The 16,013-nt window shown below is 33.2% G+C and overlaps 2 protein-coding genes across 2 annotated transcripts; both read left to right on the top strand.

Annotated features, from left to right (window-relative positions):
• The first annotated feature begins 3,225 nt into the window (after window positions 1-3,225).
• On the top strand, window positions 3,226-5,017 carry LOC145590960 (RING-H2 finger protein ATL20-like). Its single transcript, XM_081647341.1, has 4 exons — window positions 3,226-3,335; window positions 3,474-3,524; window positions 3,674-3,844; window positions 4,320-5,017. The coding sequence occupies exons 1-4, from the start codon at window positions 3,294-3,296 to the stop codon at window positions 4,461-4,463; spliced, it is 408 nt and encodes a 135-aa protein (XP_081503467.1). The 5' UTR covers window positions 3,226-3,293; the 3' UTR covers window positions 4,464-5,017.
• An 8,141-nt stretch (window positions 5,018-13,158) lies between these two features.
• Window positions 13,159-13,518, top strand: LOC145592241 (uncharacterized). Its single transcript, XM_081648695.1, has one exon. It carries the CDS (start codon window positions 13,159-13,161, stop codon window positions 13,516-13,518), a length of 360 nt encoding a protein of 119 aa, XP_081504821.1.
• Window positions 13,519-16,013: the final 2,495 nt, after the last annotated feature.

Raw genomic sequence — 16,013 nt, 5'->3', positions numbered from 1 at the left:
TGACTTTTGTTTTAAGAAAGCTAAATGGTCATCTTCAATATTTATCACTCAACTTATTATCAATTAGTGTACTTATGGGGTTATAAGATTATGGGTGGTAATATGTTGATCTTATGCCTAACTTCTCAATTAGTTACATAATTATCTAACTTAGGCCATTTATTTGTTTATTTGTAGATGAAGGTCGTATAGGTGATTACTCGGGGAACTACTAACCTTTATCCACGCGTCCTAGAGGTAATTTTCAATGTCCATCATCTTTAGAATCCCGTAAGGAAATTGTTTTGATATACTGTGTGCCAAATACGTGCTTATGTAATTATATGTGATGAGTGTGCTATCGTATGATATATATTATGGAATCAATTTATATAGTAGCTTTCTATTTTGTGTACTAGTATGTGTATTTTCGAAAAATTTGATTATTTGATATCGTATGAGTTTTTTTTAAATAAATAAGATCTTGGGAATTGGATGATTGGTTATATATGATTGATGGTCTATATGTTATGCAGGATGACTATGGTCTAATAATAGTGAAATTGAAGTATTGTTACTTGGAATTAAATTGATTTGTGCAATACTTGTGTACAGTGTAATCGGATGATTTAATCTAATAAAATGTACAGTGAAATTTAATTTAAGAAGGGAAATGAAACCCGAAAGGGTGAAGAACAGGTTGCCCACTAGTAGTTATGGTTGCTACTAGTTGGTTTAAATTATTGTATATTGCTGTTAGTCTTCCTCCTAATCACTGGGTATTAGTGAGTGGTGTGCACACTAGGGACATTCTGTTTATTTCATGGCCATTTAGGGTAACGCGCGACCCTCTGTAAAGTAGGTGGTGACAGGGACTAGTCCCGACTTACTAGCGTTCTCTTTCCCTCTCTTAACTAAAGTAATAAAATGTTATGTGACAAGTTAATTTTGGTTAAGTATTATAATGTCTATGAGACTATATTATGTATAGAATGTTTTGAACTAAAATTATTTATTTTACTGGATGGAGTTGGAATTACTCAGTTTATCTGATTTTTGGGAGTTTTCTCTCTTTTCTTGTTTCTGATTTATTTTGCAGGTTGGTAAGAGGGTAATTGGTTACGTGTGAGGAGACGTTAGAATAATCACGTAGCTAAGACATTTTAGTTTATTTCCGAATTTAATTATTTTCTTTCAACTATTGGTTTCAAAATAATTGCAGTTTTGATGTAATGTCTATTTTATTTTGCCACCAATTAGACCACTTAGTTTATTAATTATTATTTCAATTTTTGCTTTGCATTTATTTTCTACGGAAAATAGGTGTAGCAGTAACACTCTCAGAGTTCGATAGTTGGATTTTGAAAGTTAAAAAGGTTACTCTTATTGTTCTAAAAAGACTCGAATTTGGGAGTGTTACAAAACTAGTAAAATATAAATTTAATTTATCATTAGTCAAAATAATACTTTTGCTTATGTGGAATGTCAAACCTGTGCGATGTACGATTTTTTTACATCCTCATTTTGCATGATTTTTAGTTTTTGAAATAATTTTAATTTTAATATATAATTTAGTTCTTTAAAAAAAGATAAGTTTTTAGTCTTTTAAATAATTTAATCTGAAAAAATTATTATTCTTTTTTTTTACCTACATGGAAAAATCATAAATCTCATTCGTCACTAGCTTTTGCTTAGGCAGTGAGTGAATATTTTAATTTTAAATAAAGTACAAATCTAAAATTTTTAATTCTAATATAAAATATAAATCTAATTTATCATTTGTCGAAATTATATTTTTCCTTATGTTACACGTCAAACTCGTGCGGCAGTTTTTTTATTATTATTATCATTTTTTTATAATTTTTAGTTTTTTAAATAATTTTAATTTTAATATCTAAAGATGATTTTTAGTTCTTAAAAAAAACAGTCAGTTTTAACATAATTTAAATCTTAATAAATCATTTTTTTTTTTACCTCCGTGGCTAAATTCATAAATCTCATTCGTCACTTTTGCTTAAGTGATGAATGAGTGAATTTTTTAATTTTAGAATAAAATACAATCTAATTTTTAATTGGTCAAAATAATACCTTTTGTTTATGTAGCTGGCCGAATGCTCCCAAAAAAAGCCTATTGTATATATATTAGATAATTTTATTTATAAAAAGATCTCTAAGACTTTAACCATCCATTACCATTTTAACTATGAGCAAAACCTAGTTAATATCCTATATTAACAAAAACATGTTTATATCACTAATTTTTCTCTCTACTCCCCTCACATGGACATTATTTCCTTCTCTCTCCTCCATTTCCATGGCCACTATTTCCATCTCCATCCTCCCCTCCTATGGCCATGCCCAAGATCGACCACCTTTGCAGGTCTAAACCGGTCGACTGGCCAAACAAAAGACACCCTATGGCCTATACTAGTAGCAAATTATGTAATTTAGGCCGATATACTAACCCCTTAGGGAAGGGGATTTACTTGTGCTTGTGGTGCTCGTAGAGGTGCAACGGTCGAATGGTTGTGTTAATGGTCATGCTGTGGTCTGCTGGTGGTGCTAGTGATTGTGCGGTGGTTTGTTAGTGAAGGCTAATGGTCGTGGGGTGGTCTGGCTAGTGGTACTAGCTAGCTACTGGTTGTGCGGTGGTGATAGAAGGGAGAAAAAGGGGGTGTGGCTGCTAAATTTACGAAATATTTCTTGGTGTGGTATCTAAATTTACAAAATTATCTTTGATATTAACAAGTTTTATTAATATAGAATATTAACTTGTATTTTTTCTTTTTATCTATGATATTAAGCATGATAAATTTTGAAATAACAATACTTAACCATTAAGTATCAATATATATATAAATTCATTGTCATTACCGACTTTTATAACCATATTGCCAAACAAGCAAAAGTGTTATTAATATTAAAATCATGGCCTTTCAATGAAATAATTGCGTGCCCCTTAACACTCAGCGGTGACCCGTGGGTGATGTCTGCTGGCCTATGTATGTGAGAAAGAAGGTTAACCACGTAGAATACTACAAATTGCATAATCTAATTTATAAACATTCAAGTCAAGTCTTTTTCGTCAAACCACCATTCTTGCCAAAATATCTCTAATTACTCCCATGTGTTATCAAATATCTAATTCTTGTAAAATATCTTATTAATTAATTATGGGACCATGCATCTATACTGTTATTTTATAGCTTTTGTGGCCTCGTGGATCAATGCCTCCTTTCTTGGTGGGCTCTATTTAAAGTTGGAGAATAGTTGAAGCTTTTGCTAATATTTCAATCCTTTCTCGGTGTGTTCTTATGATGAAGAAAACAATAATGGAAGATATGACTACGCTCATGGTAATTCATTTGTTTCATTTTTCGCTTATATATATGTCTTCTTAATATATTCAATTTGTCAGATTTATAGATACATTCGAGTGCATAATAGTCACATTCAGCTAAAATTACCATTCATATTTTGCTTTAATTGTACAGGCAGATGTATTGGCAAACTTTTTAAATGGTTCGAAAGTGTTTGAAATGGAGGTAGTAGACCTTTTTACCTTTTATTTATGTATATATAATATCCACAATTGTATTTTTGTGTGTAAAAGAAAATTGAAGCAGTCACGGTTTTTGGTTTGACATTATTATGCTTTTTCACCTTATTAACTTGGAATGTTTGCTGTGCTCAGATGGGAATTCTCAAGGAACGTCTTGAGAAAAGCTTTAGTGAAACTTTAGAGGAAGACAACAACATTAGTTACATAGTTGAAATATTACAAAGGACAACAATGGGTGAAACCAAAGCCAGAGAATTAGTTGATATTTTACATGTGAAAGGATCATGTCCCATATGTCTACAGGTAATTTTTTTTTTTCCACCCCCGGCCACATACATAATGTTCAATTCCTATGTACACCCTTTGAATATACTTGCGACATTGATTGCCTCGTTCACTTCATTCACTTTGAATACTTGCAATATTTTCTATATATTTAACATGACATCAACTTTATATTTATTTCTCCCACTAACCTCACTTGCACTTTATATATTGTTTCATTAATTTCTCCCATAAGCCATCAAAAACGGAGAACACTCCTTTAATCCCACTTGTAAAATTAGTTTATTCATTTTCATGTACTATTCACTTTTTTCCAAAATTATGAGCAAACTCGAGTGTTCCAAGTATTGAGGGCGTACATTTTCTTATAGTTTTATTTTCCACATCAAATTTGTTATTTTTTTTTTCGTGTAATTTTCACTTGACATTATTGCATGTATATATATTAGCAACAACATTACACACTTTTTCTATACACTTATTGATTGAGCAGGAGTTGGAAGCTGGAAAGAAAGTGCAATGCATGATGCAATGTCATCACCAGTTTCATAAACATTGCATAGATAAATGGCTTGTCTTGAACAAATCTTGCCCCATCTGCAGAAGGAGTATCAATATGTACACCCTCTTCATTTGACAACAAAGAAATTGAAGCAAATTTTGTAAATGATTTATACGACAAACAATAAAGATAATAAGCAGCATTGCATCTACAACCTGACTGTATATAAGAATTTATACTGTAAAGGCGACTGAGTGTGTACGTTGCTATTTACTTTGAATTTTCACATGACATCTATAGCTTTTGGAGTTCAGAAAACTGTTAGAAAATGGGGGAAAGTCAAGGAGGAGAGAAAAATCCACACATAAGCCCAAATGAAGTTCCATTCCAACCATATGGTAATAGAAGGAGTAGCTCACTTAGGTTATAAACTAGTTCTTTGTTTTAATTTTTTCATGTGGAACAACAACTCATACTTACAACCTAACAAGAGCCGTGATAATGTAACAAGTTCTTTTTATCTTGCTATTTTAGTTCTTTACTGCATAGTGAAATTGAGTACAGTCATACAGAGTAATAAGATTACATTTATGTTGTGATCCGATCCCAAGAGCTTGTATAGTTAAATTTACTTGTGATTAAATTGTACTCCGTACCTAGTAATAAACTACAAAGAAAGTATCATTGTCCTTGTCAGTTTGTTACAAAAATCAGTGCATTCGTCACAATTAAAGCCCATTATTTCCAGTAAGTGATATATGGAGGTGGATATACTATGCGCATGGTACATCCGTTCACAAAAAATAAAAATAAATAAAAATAAATAAAAATAAATAAAAAAGTGGAAAGAACATTTAGTTAAAGTGAAAAAAACATGATATAGAACTGTAAAGAACATACATCTAAAGTGAAAAAAAATATATATTGTTAAAATGTAATAAACGTGATAAAAGAACATAAGAGATATAAAAAAGAACATAAAGCTATTAATAACAATGAACATGACATTATTTTATAAAGAACACACTGTTAAATAATATTCTTTATCTCCGTGTTATTCAATTGTCAATGTAATGTATTTTTATTTGTGACATAATATTCATTGTTTAGTATGAAATGTTCTTTAAATTTTGTCTTTAGATTATGGTGGGTGAATATAAATAATATTCATTACATAATATTATCATGTTCATTATTAATATTGTGGATATTCTTTAGATATACAAAAAGAACATATAGTTGGATGTTCTTTTTAAAACAGCTATATGTTCTTTACAAAACAACTATATGTTCATTTCGTCTTTTATTAAAATTTCGGATGTACCATGCTTGGTACATTCACCTCCACAAAGAAAATTTCACATTATTACATGTAACTTATTCTTGCTTATTTCAAACAAATAATTTTTTTTAAAAAAAAATAAATAAATTCATATTAGTTCATTATATTAATTTAAACGGAATAAGGGCCTGTTCTGATTTACTGAATTGAACTAAATTATTTATGAGAGAAGAAAATTAAGAAATGAACTGAAATGAAATTAAGCTGAAAAGAACAGGTCCTAAGTTATGGTACAATGAAAATATGTAAGCTCAAAAGTACACTTAAAATAAAAATATTCGTGTGGTAAAAAAAAATTATTTATTTGTAAAAATAAGTTTTCATGTCTTCGGATAATAAAATCTAGAAAATTTTAGGGAGCACTTGGGTTCCCTCTAAGGTCTCTCCTTGGGAGGGTTTCTTTTGGTTCCTTTCTTGGGTTTTTTTCCTTGGGAAGGTTTTTTTTAAGCTTTATTACTATTTTTTTTTTTTTTGCTTTTTTAAAATTCCTTTACTCTTCTCCTTTTTTCTCTTTCTCTTTCATCTCTTTTCTACTAGGCTCTTTTGTGAATCTTTGTAGGGGCTTCCATCGGTGTTTTTACTACTGGTAAGCCCCAAAAAACTTTTTATTTGCTTTCAATAAATGAATCCCATCTTTGAGATGGTAGGCTCTTTTGTGAATCTTTGTAGGGGCTTCCATCGGTGTTTTTACCGCTGGTAAGCCCCAAAAAAATTTTTATTTGCTTTCAATAAATGAATCCCATCTTTGAGATGGTTGTTATTCTATTAGGTCGGGTTAATGTCGAAGATTGAAGATTTAGGGTTTCAAAATCTTCGGGAGTATCTAGAACACCATAAGAGTATATTCACTCAAACAATTATTCATCAGTGGATCTCAAGCCAAATTAGTTCTAACTGACATATTGTATTGTTTCGGATAAAGTTTTTTATTAAGACGATCGTTGATCGAATTTGCGATGTACTCAGTTCTAAGGTGATTTGTACTTGTGTTGGAATTCTATTTTTCTAGGAATTGTTTATAAGTATCGTTTGGCTATATTTCATTAATGAAATCCTTTTACTTCTTGTCCACAAAAAAAAAAAAAAAAAAAAAAAAAAAAAAAAGTTGAATAGAACAATAACAGAATAATAAGATGTAATCTTTTTTTAAGTACAACGTTTCTCATGGGACCTTGGTATCTATTTTAATGTAAAACTTTGACTAACAAAGTTACAATAGCTTTAATTATATCAATATATAGAAATTATAAAATTGGTTACTAATAAATTATTTAATTAGGCGATTTGAACAATTACCTACAAACTCATATATTTATTTTTATTTTTTTTCTCCTAACTTCTTATATGTGGTTGGCCATACGGTAAGGCCATCATGGGGTCACTTCAATTTATCAATGCTATAGGTTACTCGGTAAGTGTTACAAAAGCTATTTCGACAGTGTTATAGGGGTTACTCGGTTAGTGTTACATGGTTTACTTTGTCAGTGTTATATGTATTAATCAGTCAGTGTTATATGTGTTAATCAATCAGTGTTATGGGGGTTATTCGGTCAGTGTTACAGAAATTACTTGGTCAATGTTATAAGGGTTGCTTTGGTCTTTTGCAAATGGCTATGGTGTGGCCATCCGCTCACAAACGAACTGATTTTTTCTTATGTATAAATCACTAATATTAGACAAAGTAAATGAATTAGATGAAATGCAAACAATCAAACATTTTATTAAAAATAAACGGAAGGAGTATTACTTAGAAGTGATGTTTGTATTAATTTTGTCTCCCATCCTATATATGCCTGAAACAAGGTACAGCATTTATGGGAATTGATACCAATCTAACAATAATAGTAGTGGTGGGATAAAGTCCATGAAGATAGTCAATTGTGGTTTGAGGTTCACATGGATTGAGGGCGGCATTGGGAGTTTATTTCACAACTCAATAATCTATATGTTCCTTGAAAGATAATGGGGATGAAGAGGAGGGGGAGGATGTTACCGTGTTGGGAGGGAAAGGAAAAGTCTAAAATGTTAATAAGGAAGGAGGTTGTGGAAGAATAAAGGTGGCAATGTGGCTGTTAAGGATATGCAAGTTGCAATTAACTTCTGTCAAAAATGGATATTGTACTACACGTATACATTATTTGCAATAAATATTTTCTTCTTTTCTAGGTAGTCATTTTCTCTCTCTCCTCATCACATGTATTCATACAAATCATTAATTAATATATATATAATATAATACTACAATAGACTCTATAAATAACACGTGTCATTTTCTAGTGCTGTTTTTTTCCCTTTTTTTTTCCCTCCAAAATCCCCTTTCCTATTTTTCCCTTTTTTTTAAGCTAATGACATTAATTACTTATTATAAGTTATACACAAAATATTAACCAAATCATATAATATATTTGTGATTATATTAATTCATACACTTTCCGTTTCTGTAATTAATATTTTCCATTCTATCTAATTTTAAACTACATATCTAATGTAATATTACATAAATATACAGTTTCCAAATTTTTACTATACAAACCTAACGTAAAATTAAATTAACTTAGATTAAAAAAAATATACATTTAAAAGTTAAAAAATATTTTCATTGAAAAAATTTATATTAAATTAATAATAATAATAATAATAATAATAATAATAATATAAGAATTCTGTGAATACGACAGGTAAAACATGTAATTTGTATTAGATTGTAGCTAATAAAACGGAAGGTATGACAAGAAAATTTTAGTTTTTTTCCCTACGTGAGATAGAGGAAATAAATGAGTCAACTTCTCTTACATAATTATGTGGAATAATATTCATTTATTTTTTAATTAATAAAATGAATTTATAAAAAAAATACAAATAACTTAAATTACTATTCAAATTCGTTTCTTTATTTTTGTATCGACCAATAGTATATGAGCCCTTTATTACTAATTGAATTTTTTTTTTCTACGTTATTAGTAATTTAATTTATAAAATGTGCATCGCACGGGCATTATGCTAGTTTTTCTCTCTATTATACACTCGCTCACAAATAAATTTAATTGCAATAATATAAAGCTGATGTATATGAATATTGAATATTTATCTGTTTATTACTCTTAACAGTCCCTATAATCACCGTAATAAAGAATTTATCCTAACTCCAGTACGAATTTTCACCCACTAATAAAAAAAAGAGTCCTAGTCAAACCATTTTGAACTATAAATTTGGATGGAATTTGTGGTAGGGTTCTGGTTATTCAAACCTATACCTGATTTTAATAAATGTTGAATTAAATAAATTAGCTGAAATGGCTGATTTATGGGTATTATACGATTGTTTATACGTGTGATGTCCTCTTATATTATTAGGTCTTCACGGTTGTTGCCCTCTGTTATTATAACTCGCCGTACAATATGATAGGCTTGATCGCCTTGATGTCACTTTTACCTAATAATAAAATAAAAGCTTATCTATCTTTGGCCTCCTAACTTCTACGAAGCATTACAATAATTAATTTCTTGTCCATGTGAAATTGGGAACCAAATGCTAATTAAGCACCCTATATATGAGTCACTACTATTCAACCCCCCCCCCCCCCCCCCTCCCCCTCCCCCTCCTCATTTTAGGTGTCATATATTAAATCGCTTTATCTTAAAATATAAGTAATAAGATTTGTAAGCCGTACATCGCACGGGTGTTATGCTAGTTCCTTTCTATATGCACATGACTTTGTTCAATAGCTCTTATACTGCAAGCTTAAGGGGAAATATATGTACATCGCTTTACTGTTTAATTTACAATAAACATCATTTGTTTGTCATCATAAAAAAGGGGAAAATTGTTGAGATAATATGGTTTTGATTATTATAAACAAATGATGCTTATTAATTAACTTTTGTGTTGATGTGCATATTAAGCAAGTCATGGAGGATTGATCCTTATATATCATGAAGATGGTTAGAGCAACAATCAGTGAAGTTCCCATGAGGGTACTTCTAAGTAGAGCTGTCAAAAATTAACCCGACCCGAGAAACCGACCTGAACCGATAATGATCTGAACCTGACCTGTACCCGAATAATGAGGTGAAACTAGTGACCCGTAACCCGACCTGAACCAACCTGATGTTAACTGACAACTGATTTTATCCAATACTTTAGACCTGAATCTGAACTCACACCCGACTCGATAGTAACCGTCAACCGATTTAATCTGACCCGACAACAATCCGAACCCGAACTAGTACCTGACCCTATTAGAACCTGAAAATGTTTATAACCCAACACAACCTGTAATTGAAGCGAGTCAAGGACGGTTTAATAAAATTTTATATACCTTTTGCTCTTTATTACTTCGTATATAAGTGTAATAAAACCTTGATAATGCTTGAACAAATTATGCAGAGCGTAATTAAATAAATTAACTTGAACACATCGAATTTATTCGAATTTAACTTGAACCAAAACCAAGAATGATCCAACTTTAAGATTATCCGACCAAATAATTATCTGACCCAGCCTTAACCCGAACCCGAATGTACCATCTATTAACCCGACCAAACCCGACTCAATACAACCGAACCTGAAATTGAACCCGTTATGAATTTGACTCGAATTGAACCTGACCTACACCTGAAAGGATGAACGACCCGGAATAACCTGAACCGAAATTGACCCGACCGGAACTTGAACCTGATCTCAAGCTAAATTGACCCGACACAACCTGATCCTGATTTGACCCAAGACCTGATTTGACCCAACCCGAACCCGACTTGAATACCTGAATTGACAGCTCTACTTCTAAGGAGAAGTTCCTAATAAATATGGAACAAGTATTTAAAGTTATATTATTACTATATTCATTATTATTATTTAATTATGTTAGTTTAAGAACTTCATTTATATACTTCACTTAGGTTTGATGAAAGTGTATTAAGTGTACAGGTTTTTAGGCACGTTCTTGAGAAAGGAACAAGTTTTAGAGTTGGAACAAAGGGGAGTCCTTGATCTCTACATGAAATAGACTGCAGACTAATCGAAGGAAGAAAATAGAGAAGTTCAAGTCAAGTGTTCCTTTAGGAGTCTATATACAAGATTTTATGAGAATCACTAGAAATTCCATAAAAGGAACAAATCAATATGCGGAGTAGCATGGAGCATGAAAACAGAAGATATGAGTTTATTTCTAGGATTCATGTACGTATGTAGAAACTTGAAAGGTATTGGAACTCACTGTATTAAAAGGAACTTAAAGAAAGTACAAAATTTATCTTCTCTAAATAAGCGTTCAATTATATTGAATTCTTATTTAGATATTTTTCCTAAAGAAAATGCTTTATAAAACAAAGTTTTATTAATGTGATAAAAGTAAATCTATTTTGGAAGAAAAGATTTTATTTTGTTTTTGGAAAATAAACATAGGATATTATTTTACAAAAACTTATCTTTTCATAAAATTATCTTTTATTAATCATGTTGTTTTGACTGGCTATTTTCAAGGAAAATCAGTTGAGATACTTCAGTACTGACTATCCAAAGGAACTTGTAAAAGTTTGTAATTGGATCAAGTCTTCTTATTATGTTTAAGTTGAAAATTATTTTACTGGAAATTATTTTTGTGATTAAATTGATTAAAGAAATGTTTTGGAAAATAAATATATTGGATACCTTATTTTACAAAACGTTTTCTTTTCCTCCAAGGATAATTTAACCACTACTTATAATTTCTCTCCAAGAAAACAGTTTTCAAATGCTGACCCATATATCACGTTCATCACTTCCTTCCCACGTTCTCCACTATACTGATGATATTGGTTGTTCCTAAAGTTTAGGAACACCAACTGTTAGTTGTAGAGAATTTGGAGGAAGTGGGTACACTTGGGTACATTATAAATAAGAGGCTTTGTTTTCATTTTCAATTTGTCTGACTTTAGCGAGTCTTTCCAAATAGGTCTGACTTCATTTGTCATTTCCTATGGGTCTAACTTAAGTGGAAAATGTTTTCATAAAATATATTTGATTTCACGTAATTAAGTTAGTACCACAAGTTACAAGTTCCAAGAGTTCCTAATTCCTAATTATTATTGAGTTTCTACGTACTAGAGTTTAATCTATTATTGAGTTGTGTAATTTCATAAAAAAGGTTGAGTTATCTTTTGTAGAGACTTAGAAATGAGTCTTGAGTTTTCAAGCTTCGGGGTTGAAGCTGCAAAGAGCACTTGGGGTAGATTTAGGTTCTAAGGAACTTAAATTCTTGTCGAGTTCCAATAGGTTGTAATAGTATTGCCTATATAGTGAAGTCGATTTAGAAAATCCCAAGTGGTCGTGATTTTTCTTCTTGTTGGGCACAAGAAGTTTCCACGTAAAAATCTCTCTTGCACTTTTATTTATTCCATAGCATTAAACGTTTTTAATTTCTGCAAAACTTTGAAACACTAGTTCCTACACAATTCACCCCCCCTCTTGTGTGCTCCATCCAAATAACAGGAATAAATGAAATTAAAGGTATACATGAGAGGTTGTAGTCACAATGGGATAGCCCATTCATTCAAATAGGTTAGATCCAAAACACAAATTGAGCTCATCATAAGGATTATTGAAGCATACATTGTTATCATATTGAGGATACATAGTATGATAGTACAAGTAAAACTTTAAAAGCATTAAAAATTTATTATCCCCTCGATTCCCAAATGTATCCAAGTCAACTCGTGAGTCGTGACTCAATACAATTTACAATTTAAGATTGAAAGAAGAAACGGTTTGAGATAAAAATTGGTTAAGTTCAAGTTCATCTTTGAGATACACAATAATTTATTTACCAAATTTCCATGAGATAAACAATTTTTGTTTATTCCATTGATTAATATGGGCTTCCTCATAAAAATCTAGAGTAAAATGAACAAAGGTGTCCTACACTCACCTAATTAACACTTAATCAATCTTAGACGAAGTCCCAAGCACCGGAACCACTTATTCAATCTAAGATTTAACTTTCAATAACTAACCTGCACTACCTAAGTAGCACCCATTTGACAAGTACATGATTGAATAATCAACATGGAATGACTATAATAAGATAACTCAATTGGAGTAAGAAATTTGGAGAAAATGTGTTGCTAAATTAGAGCTAGATATAAATCTAGGATCAACAATTAAAGAAGTAGTCGTATAAAGGGAGGAAGGGGTGACAGACTATTAAATATATTGTACATACTTAGTCAAAGAGATAATTACTCATAATTATCCTCCTAATTGTTAGCTATTGTTATACGTATATTTGGTAGTTTGTACTCCTAGTTTGTAGCCTAGGATGATGCTAACCCTTTGTATATGTATATTCTGTGAAAAGCAATAACAAAGCTAAGGAAAATATTCCCTCATCTTTCATGGTATCAGTTGCCTAGGGCACGATTCTTTCCGCTGCATTCCTCAAATTTCCGCCTTCATTCATCTTCTTCTTCTCTTCTTCCCCTGTCTACTCTCCGTTCTTTTCGGTACTTATCATGGGTGAATCGAAGTCTTCCTTTCATCCGGCTCTTGTCGTTCCAAATATCAAAAATAATATTTCCATTACTCTTGAGATGAACAACGTGTTGTATCCTACATGGGCGGAATTATTCAAGATTCACGCCCGATCTCATCGAGTTCTTGACCATATCATTCCTCCTGCTAAGGGCAAGGAGAAAGTTCCTTCAACCGAGGATGAAAAGGAACTTTGGTCAACCCTTGATGCCACGGCTCTCTCGTGGATTTACTCCACCATATCGAGTGATCTTTTGCACACTATCATGGAACCCGATGCTACGGCTATGGAGGCTTGGAATAGGTTGAAGGATATATTTCAAGACAATCAACACTTCTGAGCCGTCACTCTTGAGCAAGAATTCTCCAATACTTCTATGGAGGATTTTCCTAATGCCTCTGCATATTGTCAGCATCTCAAATCCCTTGCTGACCAACTTAAGAATGTTGGGGCACCGGTCTCGGATAGTCGTTTGGTGTTGCAAATGGTTGGCGGTCTCACAAAGGCGTATCGTGGTGTGGGTACATTAATACGTCAAAGAAACCCGCTTCCCCTTTTTTTTCAAGCCCGTTAGATGCTCACCTTGGAGGAAGCCGGGATGGCCAAGGAGGCGGCTATTGGTTCTGAATCCGCTTTGGTTGCAACCTCGAGTGATGAGTCACTCGTTAATCCTGACTCTTAAAATGGTTCGAAGGGTTCGAAAAATCAGAGGGGCTAATATGGAGGCAAGAAGAATTCTGGCAAAGGTTCTGGCCTAGGCACCGGAGGTGGTGGATAGGGCCGGGGACCACCTAGTGGCGGCAGCCGCAGCGCCGGTGCGCAGCAGCAGCAGGTTCAGGGTGGTCAGCAACCCGCATATTGGCAGCATGGTCAATTTCCTGGTTAGGGGTGGATGCCCGTCCCTCCTTGCCCATACCCGACGCAAGGATAGGCTAGGCCACCAGCCCAATAGCGTCAACCAGGCCTTCTGGGCCCAAGGCCTCAATACCCAAAGCAGGCTTATGCTTCTTTTGGAGAGCAGTCTTCTTATGCGCCAACTGACATCGAAGCAGCTATGCACACTACGTCATTGAGCCAACCCGATCCATCTTGGTATATGAACACTGGTGTAACTTCTCATATGACGTCCTCTCAAGGTACTCTCTCGTCTTATTTTAATTTGAGCAATCATCCTACTAATAGTATTGTTGTGGGTAACGGTCATACTATTCCAATTCTAGGATATGGTCATACTCAATTGCCTTCCTCGAGTCCGTCCCTTTCCCTAAATAATGTTCTTCATGCTCCAAAACTCATCAAAAATCTTATTTTTGTTAGAAATTTTACCACTGATAATTCCGTGTCAGTTGAGTTTGATCCTTTTGGGTTTTCTATGAAGGATTTTCGGACGAGGATACTAATAATGCAATGTGATAGTCGGAGGGATCTTTATCCCTTTTCCTCTTCAACCAACAGTCAAGCTACTTCATCTACCTTTACCGCCATTTCTCCTAAGCTATGGCATGATCGTTTGGGTTATCCGGGTGCTCCTATATTAGATGTTTTGAGGCATAGTAAAAGCATTGGTTGTAATAGACTTTCTTCTTCTAGTATTTGTGGATCATGTGTACTCAGCAAACATATTAAGTTTCCATTCATTTCTTCTTCTTCTAATACTCTTATGCCATTTGATATTATTCATAGCGATCTTTGGACATCCCCTATTTTGAGTTCCTTGGGACATAAATATTATATAGTGTTATTGGATGATTTTTCTAATTATTTGTGGACTTTTCCTATAACACAAAAATCGGATGTATATGACATTTTCTTGACCTTTAAGGCTCACATTTCCACTCAATTTGACCGAAATATCAAGAATGTTCAATGTGACAATGGGCGAGAATTTGATAATGGACCTTTTTGGTATTTTTGTAAGAAAAATGGGATGTCATTTCGTCTCTCTTGTCCTCATACCTCACCTCAAAATGGGAAAGCCAAACGGAAAATTCGCACCATTAATAATATCTCTTGCACTCTTCTTGCTCATGCATCTCTTCCTCATTCTTTTTGGCATCATTCGTTGCAAATGGCTGCTTATCTTCTTAATATTCTTCCGAGTAAAGGGTTGGGTAATAAGTCTCCATTAGAGGTTCTTTACAAAAGGGTACCTTCTTATTCTCATTTACGGGTATTTGGTTGTTTGAGTTATCCTCTTATTTCTTCTACATCTATCAACAAGTTGCAACCTAGGTCTACTCCATATGTGTTTTTGGGATTTCCTACAAACCATCGTGGCTATAAGTGTTATGATTTGTTGTCACGTCCTATTTGATGAGAATGTCTTTCCCTTTGCAAAGTTACATTCCCCACCTTCTGACTATTATAATTTTCTTGATGATGGTTTTTCTCCATATGTTATTAATCATTTGCAACATTCTGGCCTCACAACACCTTCTCAAACCCAAACACATCATCCCACTATTTCTTCTCCCCAACCGGCCCAAGATGATTCTCCTATTCAGCAGCCATCTCAGCCCACTTCTCCAATCCATGCTCCGCCCATCTCCTCTCCGGATCAGGAGCAGCGAACTCAGCCACAGCAGACTGGGCCGCATGTTCTCACGGGCCCAACTCCAGCCCCACCTCCTCCTCCTATCCCAAACACTTCCCAACAGCCCAGGGTCGTCACTAGGAGTAGAAATAGGATTTTTAAGCCCAATCCCAAGTATTCTTGTCATTCTTCTATTGTACGGTCCCCTTTACCTCGTAACCCAATTGCGGCTCTACGGGATCCGAATTGGAAAATGGCTATGGATGATGAATTTGATGCTCTTATTAAAAATAAGACGTGGG

The sequence above is a fragment of the Chenopodium album genome, chromosome 18, assembly GCF_948465745.1.
Source record: "Chenopodium album chromosome 18, dcCheAlbu1.1, whole genome shotgun sequence".
Classification (NCBI taxonomy): Eukaryota; Viridiplantae; Streptophyta; class Magnoliopsida; order Caryophyllales; family Amaranthaceae; genus Chenopodium; species Chenopodium album.
Note: the sequence above shows the minus strand (reverse complement) of the source record. Positions and strands in the feature narration are given on the sequence as shown.